The sequence below is a fragment of the Capsicum annuum genome, chromosome 9, assembly GCF_002878395.1.
Source record: "Capsicum annuum cultivar UCD-10X-F1 chromosome 9, UCD10Xv1.1, whole genome shotgun sequence".
Taxonomy (NCBI): Eukaryota; Viridiplantae; Streptophyta; class Magnoliopsida; order Solanales; family Solanaceae; genus Capsicum; species Capsicum annuum.
The window spans coordinates 22317329-22335217 of NC_061119.1; the positions used below are offsets into that span (position 1 = coordinate 22317329).

Genomic DNA, 17889 nt, shown 5'->3' on the forward strand with positions numbered 1-17889 from the left:
TTGTCATGCAATACTAGATGTTTTACGAGCTCTTGGGGCACGGGGAGGACGGGGAGAACGATTAACCGATTTAGATCTAATATTAGCATTTTCTACTGGGGTGTCTCACCAATATTTTCATCATCTTCATCTAAATCAACCGCATCTACTTCATTTTCTTCTTTTATACCGTAATTTTTCTTAGCTTCTACATAATCCATATCGTGAGCACCTACACCTACATCTTCCTCAAAAGACTGACTAAGAGGTACCAGAGGCGGAGGCATACAGGTTTATCTATTACTTGAACTACCTCTACCGCTAGTAATTCGGTTTTTACTATCACTACCACTTCCGGGATAATTTTTTTTTACACTTTTAGTGGCAAGGTTTCTTAATTTATCCATAATATAAATCAAACTAAAAAAATTCAAAATACACAAATATAATAAAATTAAATATTCAACAATTAATACACTAATTAAAAATTAAAAGTAAGAGATGTAACGACAATACTAAATTTTGAAAGTATCCGAAGGTTACAACTTTAGAAACTTCCACCCATATTTTGTAATCGCAAAATTAAAAATTTAAATTGAGAACTTTAGAAAATATATAGAATATTTGAATTTTGAGAATTGAGATTTGAGAAAGAATGAGATTTGAGAAAATAAAAATTGTGTGGAAAATGATTTAAAAGTGTAGGGTATTTTAAAAAAAAATTGGGTTTAAAAAAATATATTAATTGATTTTTTTTATTAAAAAGGGCATATAGTCGTTTTTGGGGCCCAAACGGTCATATAGCCGTTGGGCCAATGGCTCAAACAATCAATAATTATTATTATTATTTAAAAACAAAAAAAGGTTCTGAGCCGGTTAACTGGCGGGCCTAGATCGGGTTTGGTCTGGGTCGGCTTAACTGAGCCTAAAAAAAATAACCTAGCCCAAGACCCGGAACCCTACAGTCTATGGGCTGACCAGGTCGGGCCGTTTTAGTGGGCCGGGTCAAACCGGCCCGTTTGACAGGTTTAATTCTCTTATATTTCTAATTATTTTTTCTTGTTATTTTTTCAATTTTTTTTATCTTTATTTTTATTTTAATTTTTTTTCTTTCCATTTTTTTCTTTCCACTTTATTTTCTCTCTTCTACTTCTCTTTTTTTTTTCTTTTTTCTTTTTTTATTTATTTTTTCTTTTTTCATTTTCTTCTTCTTTTTTAAAATTTTTTTCGCTTTTGTTTTTACACTTCTATTTCTAGTTTCTATTTCTTATTTATATTTTTCTTTCTTCTTTTTTAATTTTTTTTTTCACTTCTTCTTTTTTTATATTTTTTTTTCTTTTACTCTTCTATCTCTAGCTTTTATTTTGAATAGAAAAATATCTATATCATATATACATATTTAAAAAATATACAAAATAAATAGACATACAAATCTGCATATGTATTTACGGTAAAAAATATACATATATATCTGCATATGTATTTACAAAAGTACATATCGGACTCACATGTATATATAAATATATAGGACACAAAATCTTTATAATAAAAATGACAATTATATACACATACATATAGATGATAAAAAAATACATGATACATATCATAAACAGTAAAAGAAAACAAATAAGTACATATGTTACCCTTTAAAATGACATAATATGTACAGTTCAAAGACAAATCCAAAACCATATAAAATACATATAACTCTGTGTATGTATTTACAAAATACATACCTGATCCATATGTATATTCTTATTTTATACAAGTCACCTTTGTATTTCGTAAATACATATGAAGATATATAATATAGTTATGTTTGTTACTGTTTAATATGAATATGATATGTATTTCGTAAATACATATCCAGATCTGTATGGCTATGTACTTTGTATGTTTTTTGAATATGTGTATGTGATATACATATTTGTCTTTTCAAAATAAAAGTTAGAGATAGAAGAGTAAAAAAATAGAAAAAATAAAAATATAAAAAGAAAAAAATGAAGAAAAGAGAAGTGAAAAAAAAAAGGAAGAAAGAGAAACAGATATGTAAAAATAAAAGAAAAAAAAGGATACAAAATAAAATAGAAAAAAGAAGAAGAAAACGAAAATAGAAAAAGAAAAAAAAGATACGAGAAAGAAAAAAAAAGATTTTTTTTTTTTAAAAAAAGAGAAATAGAAGAGAGAAAATAAAGTGGAAAGAAAAAAATGAAAAAGAAAAAAATCAAAATAAAAAAATAAATCATAAAAAAATAAGATGGAAAAAAAACTAATCAGAAAATAAAGGTAGAGATATAAGAAAATGGTAAACAGTAATGATGTTTTATTTTGAAATCTTGAAGATCATGGAGATAATTATCTTTAAATATGAAAAAGGGAAAAAAATAAAAAAAATAAAAAACGAAAAAAGAAAAAAGAAAGAGAGATAGAAAATAAAGTGGAAATAAAATAAAATAATAAAAAATAAGATGAAAAAAAAAGGGTAAAAGATATGGCTATATTTGGAGGAGGTAAAATAGTGGAGTGAAAGTAGGAAAATATAAAGTAGTCAGAGTAAAACATGCACTTGCCTAGTTAATGAGTAAAATAATGTTACTCTTGCTATAAACTGTAATTTTACAAAAATATTGCTATTTATTGTAATTATAATCTTAAGTATGCTACTTTGTGTTATATTTTTACTTTTTAAAATAATTATAGAGTTCAATAATATTATTATCTAAAGTTTACTCAAGGATATTTTATCTATTATTTATCATTAAATGAGTACCAGGGACAAAAGTTAAAAATCATTATATTTGAAAGTAAAAATTAAAAATCATCTTGAAATAAGAATGAATCGTGCAATTTTTTTTAAGTGATTTCTATTTTAGTCCAATATTAGCACAATTTCTTAGTGCAAACACTAAGAAACGATTGTATGACTACTCGATTTAAATTCAAGATAAATTATAGTATTTGAATTCAAGACAAACTGCGTAATTTTGATTTTATGATAAACTATAGTATTGGAGTTCATAATCTTACTACTCCTCTATTACGATAAATTACAGTATTGGAATTCAAAATCTTACTACTCTTTAAAAAACAGTGGCAAAGCTTTAATTCTATGATGAAGAGACTTCAACTGAATATTCTTCATCAGAAAATTGTAATGTTCCTATAGAGATTAATTTTTTTAAATATATATATAATAATTTGCCGAATCGTCTGTATATAAAAAAAACTTCTAATATAGTATTTTAAAATTTCCTTATTAGAATTTTCAGCTCCCTTGCAATACTTATTTTACTACACTACTATCAAAAAGTTGTTAATTTTCTACTAAACTTCCATTGGAATTTGGCTCATCGCTTGATCTAGTTTGATTGGATCTCTCGATCTCTCTTATAAAACAGAAATTTGCTATACCCAAGGACGCCGCGATTGAGCATCATAAGATTTCAAATTCAATTTCTAATAGTTATATCCAAAGAATTAAAAGAAAGTGTGACAAAATTAAAATCCCAACAAATACAAACTACGAAAAAGGTACGAATATACCCCTGAACTTTGATAAATAATACAGATATATCCCCGTTATACTTTAGGTACAAATATACAAAAAGGTACATATATACCCCTGAACTTTGATAAATGGTACAAATATATCCTCCGACATATTTTAGGTACAAATATACCTTTGCATTAATGAAAAGGTACATATATATCCTTCTCATTAATGATAGGGCATGTGTCACAATCTTATTCATTTGACCTTTTTTAATTTAATTTATCTCAACCCCACCCCAAAATAATTTTAATTTAACCCATAACCCAATCCAAATAATATAACCCAAACCCGACCCGATCTAATCGAAAGAGAAAGAGAGAATGAATATGCGTGAATAGAGATGCGTCTTAAAGGTTCTATTAGACCGGGTCGGGTTTGAATTATTATTTGGATAGGCTTGTGGGTTAAATTAGAATTATTTCCAGGTACAGTGAGAATAAATTAAATTAAAAAGGGCAAATGAACAAGATTGTAACACATGTTCTGCCATTAGTGAGAAGGGTATATATGTACCTTTTCATTAACGACAAGAATATATTTGTACCTAAAATATGACAGATGGTATATTTCTACCATTTGTCAAAATTTAAGAGTATATATGTACTTTTTCATTAACGATAAGAATATATTTGTACATAAGTATGACGAAAAATATATTTGTACCATTTATCAAAGTTAAGGAGTATATATATACCTTTTCATTAACGGTAAAGGTACATTTATACCTAAAATATGACAGAAGATATACTTACACCATTTATCAAAGTTCAAAATATATTCTACCTTTTCCCGTTATAACAAAAAAAAAAGCCAAAATTGATTTTACCGTTAATGGAGGGAGGAAACAATAATTGCAGCAAAAAAATGGGAGGAAACAACCACGTCCATTTTATACAAGCAAATAGAAATTCGTTACTATAGATTATCAAAGAAATCTTCTTTGTATTAATTAGCAACAAATTAACAACGAAATTCGTAACTAATTTCTTTTTATTTTTGCCATAAATTATTTTTTGACTTGATTTTTTCAGATGATCATTAAATTAATAATTATTATCTTGAAAAGTTACTTTTTCTTTTAAATAAAATTAAATTCATGAAGAAAAGTGACTTTCTAAATAATAATAGTGGGGTCATAGATAGAGCCAGGATTTCAACTAAAGAGGTTTGTAAAGTGAACGCTTCTACTTAGACTTTTGTCATTTAAATTCCTTAACTTAATAAAACTCAGTATTTTAAACCCCTCTAACTGTTGACCAAGCTTATGTAGCACAAAATTGGATGAATCGGATAAAATGCGTGCCGGCACGCGCATGGGTACTTTTTGATCTTTTTACATTAAACAATTAAAACAAATTAAAGGGGTTTGAAACATTTTTACATTAAACATTTTTTGGTCTTTTCCATTGACTAAGAATAAATACACACTCACAAACTAAATAGAACACATACAACCACGCCATACTCACACAAAAGCTGATATACACACACAACAATCCACACAGACCGGATTCACAGACTGAGGCATAACAAACATTTTTCAATCTTCTTGTTCTTTCAATCACATGAGTTTTTACTGAATTTAAGAAAATGAGTTGATCTTGATTGTCCAATTTGTGTAATTTGATGTTGATTTTAAGTTAAAGATTGATTTTTTTCTTGTTCAGTTTCTTGATTTTCAACCCACATGGCCTACTGTGAAAAGCTCTATACTGTCAGTTGACCAAGAAAAAAGAACATGTTTAATTCCAAGAATCATTCTGGTTGTCAGCAATCTCGTTATGCTTTGATTGATGTGATGGTTTTGATTGCTGTGATTGGTGCTTGTGGGATTTTGCTGTATCCTTCTGTTAATCTTTTGGTGAAATATAGCTGAAAATTTATCAGATTAATCAGTTCTGAATTGAAAGAGGAATTTATCAGATTAATCTTTGAAAGGGATTCAAAGAGGGAAATGATTGAGAGAGAAAGAAGATTGAATGGAGAGAGACGCGAGGGAGGGGAAACATACGAAGCTCACTATTTTCGGCGAGTTTTCGCCGAAAAACCACGCCGTCTGCTCCATCCGCCAAAAATCCGACCCAAAACTCAATTAACAACCTCAAACCGCTAAATCCATCGATTCCGGGCGACAAACCCGCTGGAAATCGCCACAGTTCCAGTCCAACGATCCTAAATTGACCTTCTCTGGCAACACTCATGGAAAACCCCAAAACCAACAACCACAGTCCGAAATTTTTTATTTTTAATTTAAATTTTTCATTTTTAATTCACCTTTTTTTTTTTTTTTTAAAAAAGAATTTACTTTCTCAATTTAAATTTATTTAATACTTAGTTTCTTATGTGACATTCTAAAAATGACGTAAAATTACGTTGAAGCTGATGTGAAAGCAATTGTGTTTCATACATCAAAATAGGGTTTAAAATATTACGTTTTATTAAGCTGAGGATTCAGATGACAAAAATACGTTCACTTTACAAATTAATACAAGTACAAGGGTCACCAAACTATTTCACCAAAGAGATTTAATATTTGAAACACCTACTATAAATACATAAAAAATATTTTTAATCATGTATAAATGATATATTTTTCCATCCAAAGAGCTGGCTCTGCCCTGATGGAGTATAGCTAGGTCGATAAGCTACCCACACCTTCACCCAATGTAGGTATCGCCCTCTTCCACCCCAACCCCTAAAACAAAAATTATGAGATAATAACTATAAACTGAGTGATTATCTAAGAAATCAATCAATCATTTTTTGTAATTAATTAATGACGGAAACTTAAAAAACATACTAAAAATTGGATTCTAGATATCATTATATTCCAAAGAATCAAAATAAATTGTAGCAAAATTAAATCCCAACAAATACAAAAAAAAAAAAAAAAAAAAAAAAACTTACAAGAAAAAGTCAAAATTGATTATGTTGATCATCAACTTCCCACAAAGCCAAAGCTTTAACAACATAAGCAGATACAGCCACAATAGTAGCAGCAAAAATAGGAGGAACTATCAAATCCATTTTAGACCTTTTAAACATGTCATTAGGGAAACAAAAAACCTCTAATGGTAAATCCAATGGAATTCTCACATGTCCTCTTTCATCATGACAAGCTTGAGAGAAGGAAGATGATGGCGTTATCGCGGAAACAAAAGCAAATTCTGGAGAAAATGAAGCCACCGCTACTATTATTGTTAATAAGGTTGTCCATGTTGCTGCATAGAATAATATTGGTAGCCTTGTAGAGACTCTTTCAAGAATTGAGTTCAAGAAGTTCATGTTTGTTTTGTTGTAAGAGAAGAATGGATGAATATGAATATAATGGGTTTTTTATAATATGTTTATTAGTTGGTCAAACATAGGTAATAATATACGATGATAAGGATGTTTTGTTGGTTGTTGACTTGTTGTTATGGGAAAGATGGACCTAACCTTAACTACTTTGAGAATGTAACGCATAACATGGTTGCAAGTAGTTTAGTTGTTAAGAGTTTAGCTTGTACTTATACATTGATGGCATAAAAGAATTTTTTAAGTCCTTTATAGAATATATATATAATAATGCATGTAGGTGTGTTATGTATAAACAAGAAAATAATTGATTTTTTAAAGTATTTGTGTATAATTTAGATAAATAATATAGGAGGTGGGTCGGTGGAGGTAAGAGTAGGGATTGTGGGTTAAAAAATGAGGTATATTAGAGGGTGGGAAATGTCACTTGTGAAATTTATTTTTCTACTTTTATTAAAGAATATTTTCGTCATTTTTAAGGAACTTATTTCTCTAGATAAAATATTTATTAAAAATTTTGTTAACATGAAAAAATTTAAAATCAATTTCCTCCATATCTAACACACCCATAATCGTGTGGTATTATTGGTCAATCATTACTGATTCTACCTCCTAATGTTTATCATGAATAGAATGTTTTTCTCGAAAGATCAGAAAAAAAAAAAAGGTATAGACCTTCGGCGGTAATGATTTGGAAGATCCAAAATTAAAACTGGGTTGAGAAATATGAGGTTACAGATTTAAATTTTTGTGGGAGCAAAAGCAGTATGATAGATATGTGTGTTGGTGGAAGACCGCAAATATCCTATAATATTATTTAAGATAGGATCAAGTCGATTAGTTGAACCATACACCACATTATATTAAAAAAGTCACTAATTACTTAGAAAATAATGCAAATCATCTTACTTCCGATTAAAATATACTGATATGATATAAAATATAAAAGTTTATATTCAGTATTTAAATTAAATTTTTTAGTAATAATGGATGGATAATTGGTTGACCAACTCTCCATTATAAAAGAAGATGAAGCTAATCTTTTGGTAGTTTGGTGAGATAGCAAAGTTGAGGATTGCAACTATAAAGAACTGTTATTTTGGTGGACAACGTGGGCATGGCGCTATATTATTTTATTTTATATTTTTTTGGTGTGGGTTTGGTGAGAAAACTATGATCATTATTTCATAATTCTTGGCATAAATATGATAAAATCTTTTTAAGTGCTCAACATGACACATATAAATTTAGTTGTTTGTATTTATTTATTTTTCTGCTTCATTACATGAGAAGAATAATGAAATTAAAGATAAGGAAAGTAATGATAATGATATAATGGCATCAGTGATAATAATAATGATAATGATAATGACACATAAATTAAAATGGTAACGATATGACTAAACTATGATAACAATGGCACTGCCACTAACTCAATGAGATAAAGGTTAGATGAATTTTTTTTTTAATCCATTGATGTAGTCCATTAACCTATTCTTTTTTCATGTGTTAAAAGTCCCTTTAGGCTACAACACTGGCTCCTCTATTCCTTTTCAGTTAAATATGTAGTTATATGTACGAAATTTAAACCCGTAATATATGTCTGACCCATATTACGTGTTATGCTTAAGTTGAATGCCTGACTCCATTTAGAGAATGTTACAAATCATAAGTGTTCAAAATTCAACAATTACTATGCCTCAAACTCCATACTAGTCTATCTCAACTACTCCTATATGAATTCTCTATGGTAAGAGAAGTGCAAAAGAAGTTGTTTGTAGGATTTTTATTTAAAAAGTAGTCAAAGTTTTTAAAGTTTAACCATCTCAAAATCAACTTCAAAATCCAGGCAAACAAGTCTGAAGTTGAAGATCGTAGATCTGAGTTTTTTAAACTCATATCTACAGGTCTAAAGTTGTGGTATTAAGTTCAAATTCAAACTTAAGGGCTTAACTTGATACAAGTCAAATCTATGTCAACCTCTTAAGAGCTAGCTCCCGAGCTCAACACATGGGAGTCCAATCCATGACCACCTCAAGGATGCCAAGACATGTTTCGAGTACCCCTTTAGAGCTCCCACTAGAACAATATCATGTGTGGATGATAGCTTGGAGCTCGGGAGGAGCTATATCTGATGATATCACCCAAGAGAGTATTGAGCAGCGGGTAAACCTGCCAACTGGGCTGGGCTGGCCTGTTCTGGCACCGGTAAGCTCGACCCATTTAGAGGGCCCGACCTAGTTTGACCCGACCCGATGGCCCCCCGGGCTACAGGGCTGCCGGTCTCGGGCTGGACCGTCTTTGTTAACAGGCCCAGTGGACCGGACCGTTTAGAGGTCCGGACCAAGCCCACCGGTCACCCGATCAGGTAACAATTATTTATTTTATTAAATGGCAATGTAGCTGTTGGACCCTTTTACCAATTGGACCGTTGAGGCCCAACAACATTATAGCCGTTTGGAGCCCCAACGGCCAATTGGCCTATTTTATTAAAAAAAAAATTAATTCAATTTTTTTTTAATTCAAAACATTCCTATAAATACCTTACAATTTCAAATTATTTTTCACACAAATTCATTCTCTCAAATCTCAATCTCTTTCAAATCTCAATCTATCTCAAATATTCTAATTATCTCCTAAAGTGTTCAATTTTATTTTTAAATTTTGCGTTTACAAGTATCAAGTGGAAGTTTTCTAAAGTCGCAACTTTTGGATACTTCAAAAATTTGGTATTGTCGTTTCATCCCCACCTTTAATTTTTAATTAGTGTATTAATTGTTGTTTATTTTAATTATTTTTGTGTATTTTGAATATTTTTTAGTTTGATTTATAATATGAATAAATTAAGAAACATCGGTAAAAGTGTCAAAAATATGTGTCCCGAAAGTGATAGTGGTAGCAAAAAATGAATTAGTGGCGGTTCCGGTAGAGGTAGTTTAAGTACTAGATATACCCGTGTGCCTCCGGTACTGATTAGTCAACCTTTTGAGGAAGAAATAGGTGTAGGTGCTCACTATATGAATTATGCAAAAGCTCAGAAAAATTATGGTATAGAAGAAGAAAATGAAGTAGATGTGGTTAATTTAGATGAAGATGATGAAAATACTGGTGAGACACCCGCAGTAAAAATACTAATGTTAGATTTGAATCGGTTAATCTTCCTCCCCGTCCTCCCCGTGCCCCAAGAGCTCGTAGAAGAACTAGTATTGCATAGGAAATTTTTACGAAAATAGAAGAAGAAAGTAATGTGCAATGCAATATTTGTGAAATTGTATATGAGCATAAAAACGAAGGTAATAAAGAGGGTACTAGTTCGTTGATGAGACATTTAAAAGATAGACACGCTAGAGAGTTAATTATTGCACAAGGTGATGATGCTGTTAGTGGGCCAACACAAACTAGATTGAACCCAACAAGCAGTCAATTAATTAAGAATTATAATAAAATGAAGGACCGGGAAGAAATAGCGAAAATGATAGCTGTGGGTTGTTTAATTTGCCTTTCACTTTTGCCTCTTCGGATGCTTTTATTCATTATATTCAAGCAATTTATAATACTATATTTAATGGTATTCTTAAAAGTACTTGTCGGACCGATATTTTTAGACGTCATGCGCAATATGTTTATTATTTTGTCTACATTATCAAAAAATATTCAATGTAGAATTGCTAACTTCTGATCTTGGTCGTACTGTTAACAAAAATGATTATTTAACAATTACTTGTCACTGGATAGATAGTAATTTTAATATGCAAAAATGTATTCTAGCTTTTTTGTATGATGAAGATCGTAGACATACTGGAAAATTTATTTCTGAATCTATTACTTAAGTTGCAGAATATTATGATATTGAAAGAAAATTTTTATGTATTGCTTTTGATAATGCATCTAACAACAAGACTGCATGCTATTGACAAGTTAAAAGTTGATTTTTCTCCGTCATTACCTGAAATATTTCATGTTAAGTGTGCTTGTCATATATACAACTTAATTGTAAAAGATGGTCCTGAATTTTTTGAGCTTTATATTGAAAAGGTCCGGTTTGCTGTTGGCATTATTCAAGAAAATAATCAGAAAACAAGAGTGAGAGAATTTAAAGTTAAATGTGAACAAAATAGACTTAGACCGATATTAATGCCTGAAAAATGTGATACTAAATGGAATGCTACTTATACTTATTTAAAAACTCGTCTTGCTTATAAAGTTCCTATTACAATGAATTTTAATCTATATTGTGGTGAGTGTATGCTACATGATTCTGATTGGTTTGCAATTGATGATCTTGTTAAGTTTTTGGAAAAATTTTATATAGCCACGGTTGAATTTTCTGGTGCTTTTTATCCTACAATTTGTAATATTTTAGTTTATTTAGCCGACATTTCTTGTTTACTTAAAGAATATAAGAATAGAGAAGGTTACAAAGAAGCTACTAGTGCTATGTTTGCTAAATTTAAAAAATATTTTTATCCGCTTTTCCCCAATGTATTTGATTGGTGCTATACTAAATCAATGTATGAAATATAATACTATGTGCGACTTTAGTTCTATTATTTAAAATTTATTAGAGATAGAGCTTGAAGAAAAACCTGATTTGTTTATGGCTATGAGTGATGTGAACAGTAACAGTAGTTGTACCGACAAATATCACTCCAACTGTCGCTCCTCAAGCTCTCGAGGAGCCATCATCTTCTAAAAGGCTGTCACATAGTGGTTTTTCTGATTACTTTTATGATTTAAATATTTGGGACAGGGTTGCGACTTCAACATACACAGCAACTTCTCGGGAAGAGCTTAAGTATTATCTTCGACAGACGATAGAGGATCGTAGAGCAAGGATCAATGCGTTGAATTGGTGGAAGAATAATGAAAGACAATATCCTGTGCTTTCAATATTAGCTAGAGATATATTGAATGTTTCAATGTCAATCGTTGTATCAGAGATCGCTTTTAGTCAAGGACGACAACAACTTGGAGACAACCGACACTTATTGGAAAGCAATGCTATGAATGTTCTAGTTTGCCTTATAAATTGGATTAGAGAGGAACGAAGAAATCAAGGAATGGAGGTGGAGCCGAAAGACAAACAAAATCTTGAAGAAATTATGACTTTAAGGGAGAACTCAGCACAATCAAGTTCAATGCATGATTTTGCCCCCATTGATTTTAACTTTCCTATAGCAGTTTCAGTTAATATTTAACATGCATGAGTTGAAAAAAATAATGTAAAATTTGTAGATTTTTCGTTCATGTAAATTATAAGTTTTGGATCATTTTGCAATTAATACAATAAAACATTCATTCAGTCCTTACTTTGTAATATTTTTCATTTAAATTGAATTTCTAGTTTGAATTAAATACTTTTAATATATTACTATCAAACTTTACACTAAGTAATAAACATAACAAACATATATACACATAATGAAAAAATAATTATCTTTTAAGTTCAAATATAATGAAAACATGTTCAAAACTTCAAGTATTATTATATTAAGTAGCATACATTGTAATCTTGTATGTATATATGTGTTTTCTAAAGTACTATAACATGTAATGTATATATCTTTCAACTTTAAAGTGGTATTTAAAATAGTATATATTCTACATATATGTGTATATATTTTCTATAGACTCTAAAGTAGTATATATTTAACGTATACATGTCGATATATTTTCTAAAATAGTGTATATATATAGTGTATATATGTTGTATGTATATTATTTCAAGTGGTATTTAAAGTAGTATATATTCTACATGTATGTATATATATTTTCTATAGACTAAAATAGTATATATTTAATGTATACATGTGTATATATTTCTAAAGTAGTATTATACATAATGTATATACTGTACGTATATATGTGCATATATTTTCAATAGAATCTAAACTATTATGATTAAAGTATACATGTGTATATATTTTCTAAAGTAGTATATATTTGGTGTATGTATATTATTTAAAGTAGTATTTTAAGTGGTATATATATTATATTGTACGTATATATGTGCATATATTTTCTATAAAATCTAAACTAGTATATTTTTAAGTATAAATAATATAAATGCCAACCTTTTAAAAGTAATTACACTCTCTCCCACTTTTTTAATAACTTTATTCTCTCTCCCTATTAATATACATAACATAGCCGACATATACATAGCATTCTGTGTAGATGTGGAATTTTTGTAATATGTTTAGGGAGTTGGGATTTTCTGTAATATTGAAAACATAAATTATATATTTGTGTAATTTTTAGTATTTTTAAAGTATACATGTGTATATGTTTTCTAAAGTAATATATATTTAGTCTATTTATGTTGTATGTATATTATTTAAAGTAGTATTTTAAGTAGTATATATATTATGTTGTACGTATATATGTAAATATATTTTCTATAGAATCTAAACTAGTATATATTTAAAGTATACATGTGTATATGTTTTCTAAAGTAGTATATTTTTAGTGTATATATGTTGTATATATATTATTTAAAGTAGTGTTGTAAGTAGTATATATATTATATTGTACGTATATATGTGCATATGTTTTCTAGAGAATCTAAACTAGTATCTATTTAAAGTATACATGTGTATATGTTTTCTAAAGTAGTATATATTTAGTGTATATATGTTGTATGTATATTAGTTAAAGTAGTATTTTAAGTAGTATATATATTGTATTGTACGTATATATGCGCCTATATTTTCTATAGAATCTAAACTAGTATCTATTTAAAGTATACACGTGTATATATTTTTGAAAGTAGTATATATTTAGGGTATATATGTTGTATGTATATTATTTAAAGTAGTATTTTAAGTAGTATATATATATATATATATATATATATATATATATAAAGTAATATATATTTATTTTATATATGTTGTATGTATATTATTTAAAGTAGGATATATATTATATTATACGTATGTATGTGTATATATTTTCTATAGACTCTAAAGTAGTATATATTTAATGTATACATGTGTATATATTTTCTAAAGTAGTATTTATTTAGTGTATATATGTTGTATTTATATTGTTTAACGTATTTAAAATGTATATAGGTGTGTATATATAGAAAAAAATATGTAAATTTGAATTTAATTTTTTTTAAAAAAATTTAACCGGTTTTGACTGGTTAAAACCGAATAAACGCTAAGTGAGCCGGTTCTGACCTTTTTCAACAAATATCACTGTTTGGGCCCGGACCGAACTGGCCCATTAAGACTAATCCAATATCGGTCCGGCCCAGAACCCGGTTAAATTATGTGGGCCGGTGCCGATTTGAACCATACCGGATCGGTTAACAGTCATAGCAGTGAGAGAAGCTATATATGATGATATCACCCAAGAGAGTATTGAGCAACACTGTGTTCGAAAGATAGCATGGAGTCTACGAGGTCCAACGAAATAAAAAAAGAGCATATATGCTAACATGCAACCATTTGGCATTTAGGATCACTTTTGACATGTCTTAAAAGCCTATGTGACATGTCTTAAAAGCCTCCAATGTCATTTATCTTTTTTGTGATTTTTTGGACATTAATTGAGTTTTCTCCTTATTTTAAATATAAATATTTAAAATAATAATTAGCATTAGTAATAATAATTTTCCATAACTCCCAATCTTTCATGTTCATCCAAATCAGTTAATGTGTAAAATGTTACTGTTTGTTTCATCTCTCAGGTTATCAATGATATGAATAAAGATGATGATTATCAATTTAGTTATAAATAACATGGCACCAAATTCTACTTCCTCCCAACAATCCTTCATCAAGGATTTTGTCATTCTAAGTTCTCAAGTGATCAGTTAATTCTTTTTTCGTCTCTCACGTTCTTTTTTAATTAATATTATCATTGCACATTGCTATTTTTGATAATCGACGATATTTTTTTTTCATATTGGAAAGGGTTTTAACTTATTGAAAATCTATTTTGCCTATAGCCTTTATTATGATCTTTGACGTATCCGACATTCTTTTGATTTAGAGCTCCAGCATCTTCTTCATGAGATAGTTACTGGCGGTCTCAGGTGTAAAGGTCATCTTGCCAAGTTTTGAGTTTTTACATGGTATATATGCATCTCCTTTTCTTGGTTCGGCTACTTTTTTGTAGTCTTACTAGTTCATACATCTGGTGGCTATAGCAAGTTTTGATGCTTATAGTGGCAGAGTGAACACTGTTTTCTTCACATATTTGTTTGTCTATGAGCAACTAATTCTTTCTGCCAATTAGCATGCCATTTTAATCATGTAATATATTTTCGTGTCATACTCAGGTTTGCTTTATTAGTCGAAGGGCCTATATAAAGCAGCGCTGAAAGACTATAGCAACGCTTTGGCTTTTAATCCATTGCTTTGGATTTTTTGCAGTTCGAAAGCAGGCTTGTCTATGTATTATAATTTCTGAAATTAGTTGTATTTTTTTTTTTAAATGTATAATTTGAATTCTTCAAATTCTTTTACATAGCATGCTTAACGAGTTTCAACATATTTGTTGTTTAGGTACCAATGTTGAAAATGTCATTAGTAATAGTAATTGTACGAGGTATTTAAAATAAGCTTTACTAAATAATTTTATGAAAATGACTTAGATAGTAACTTACTCATCAACTCAATATAATTAAGATTGTAATACTCTTTAAAAATTTGTGGAATCTCTCAATTTTTCTCATGATGTTGTGAGTGAACTAACTTATTAATTAAGATCAGATTATACACCAAACTAAAGGTTGAATTTGACATTCAAATTGATGAAATCATGGGGAAAAATGGGTTCAAATCAATGTTTTATATTTCAATTTCATTAAATTTCATATTCTCAATATAATTCTTTTTGCAGATTAGCATTCTTAGCTTTTTTTAGTTTGCTATTTTTAAGTATTTCTTGAATATTTCTTAATTAAAAAAATTAAAATATATTTTATTCATGGTACATAATTAACTATATGACATATCAAAATATAGAAATATCTACTCTAAATTAATCAAATTTGTGAATAAAACCCCCAATGTACGTTGTTCATAAATATTTTATTTCTTATGAAAGAGATATTATTTAAATTGTTATAAAATATGGAGTGTAGAGCATTCTAAATCATTGTTCTATGGAGATTGTATACTCTTCTTTGATCGTTGGTATTTAATTTCATGAAAAAATATAAGATTGTTTAATAAGAAAAGATTGATCTGTTTAATTAGAAATACTTTTAAAGTAACTATTTAGCCATATTCTTTTTAATGATTGTGCAAAATGTGGACAACTTTATTAGTATTAAGTATGTCTATTAACCTCATCGATATTCAAGGGTTAAGTTTGATTAAGAGTGGACCGACGGTTAATCATTTATTTTTTGCTGATGATTGCTTTCAAAATGCTTCAAATATTTTTGATATTCTTAAAAAATATGAAGATTGTTCGGGTCAAAAGGTTAACCTATCTAAATCAGCTATTTTCTTTAGTAAAAATACTTCTGAAAGGGAAAAAGATGAAATTATCGCAGCAATAGGGCAACTAAGATCTACTGAGCTTGGGATGCATTTAGGTTTACCGGCACTAGTAGGAAAATAAAAAAAAAGAATGTTGGATTTTATAAAGGATAGAGTTAAAGCTAAAATCAAAGGTTGGAAACATAATTTCTTGAGCCCTGTTGGAAAGGAAGTAATGCTTAAATCCATTTTATCGGCGATTCCATCTTATGCTTTATCATGTTTTCAATTCCCTGATAATTTGTGTAAGGAGATTACTACTATTTTTTCTAATTTTTGGTGGGCACAAGATGAGAGTAAGAAAAATACATTTTGAAAAATGAGAGAACCTTTGTATTGCTAAATCGTATGGGGTATAGGATTTAGAGAGTTAAAATTGTTCAACCAGGCTCTATTGGCAAAACTAGCTTGGAGAATCTTAACTCAGGAAGATTCTCTTATTTTTAGAATTCTTAAAAGTAAGTATTTTCAAAATACTTCATTCCTCAAAACTACTTCGTCTTCTACTAGCTCTTGGATATGGAAAAGCATCATTTGGGGAAGAAACCTATTACAAAAAGGTATTAGATGGAGGGTGGGATCCGAATATAGTATTAAGGTTTTGACTGACCCTTGAATACCCAACGCCTATGGCTTCAAACCTAGGTTCTCTCAATCTCAAATGGATTTAGAATTACAAGTGAATGACCTTATTGGTCATAGAAACCACACTTGTAAGCTTCAAGAACTTAAGAAGAGGTTTGCTATAGAAGATATCAATGACATTTTGTCTATCCCGATCTCTAGTATCGGATCTCCAGATAGAATTATTTGGCATCACACGAAGTTGGGAATCTATGAAGTGAAATCTGGTTATCATTTGGCGAGGAAAATTGAAAGAAGTAGTATATCCAATAGCGGCAGAACTCAATCTAGTTATCAGTCTTTTTCTAAAAAGTTTTAAAATTTTGTATGGTCTATGAATGTTAAAAATAAGTATAAACATTTCATTCGTAAATGTATCTTGAATGTGCTTCATGTGAATGATGTTATTTCTAAAAGGCTAAAAAATAATTGTGATGTCTTTAAGAGTTGTGGTGAGGATAGTGAAACTATTAAACATATGTTTTTTAGATGTCCGAAGGCTCAGATGACATGGCAAATTTACCCTATTAAATGGCCAAACATCGAAAATATTACAGATTTTGCTAGATGGTAGAAAGAGTTATTTGATAACACTAATCAACATCCTGATTCTATTGAGCTTATTAAATTAAGTGTATCTATAATGTGGTAAATTTGGAAGGTTAGAAACGGCAGGAACTTTAATGGTGTAATCTCTGAATCTAATGAAATTGTAAACAAGGCACTTTTTTTATTTTAAAGAATATGAAAGTAATTCACTTGCTATGGCTTTTCTCACATTGGGTCCTGACCATACTACTAATAATGCAATTATTCTAGCACAGGATTTTGTGATTATGTTTGTAGATGCTAGCTTACAAAAGAAAAAGAATATGGAAAGCATTGGAATGACAACTATGGATAGCTCTGGAAATTTACTGCAAGCCCTTGGCT

General features: G+C 29.1%; 1 protein-coding gene across 1 annotated transcript; it reads right to left on the bottom strand.

Moving 5' to 3' along the window:
• Positions 1 to 6435: 6435 nt before the first annotated feature.
• Positions 6436 to 6996, bottom strand: LOC107842182. The gene has a single exon (XM_016685934.2). It carries the CDS (start codon positions 6815 to 6817, stop codon positions 6449 to 6451), a length of 369 nt encoding a protein of 122 aa, XP_016541420.1. The 5' UTR covers positions 6818 to 6996; the 3' UTR covers positions 6436 to 6448.
• Positions 6997 to 17889: the final 10893 nt, after the last annotated feature.

Coding starts and splice junctions, on each gene's coding strand:
- LOC107842182 (XM_016685934.2), bottom strand. CDS start 6,817: ATGAACTTCTTGAACTCAATTCTTGAAAGAGTCTCTACAAGGCTACCA.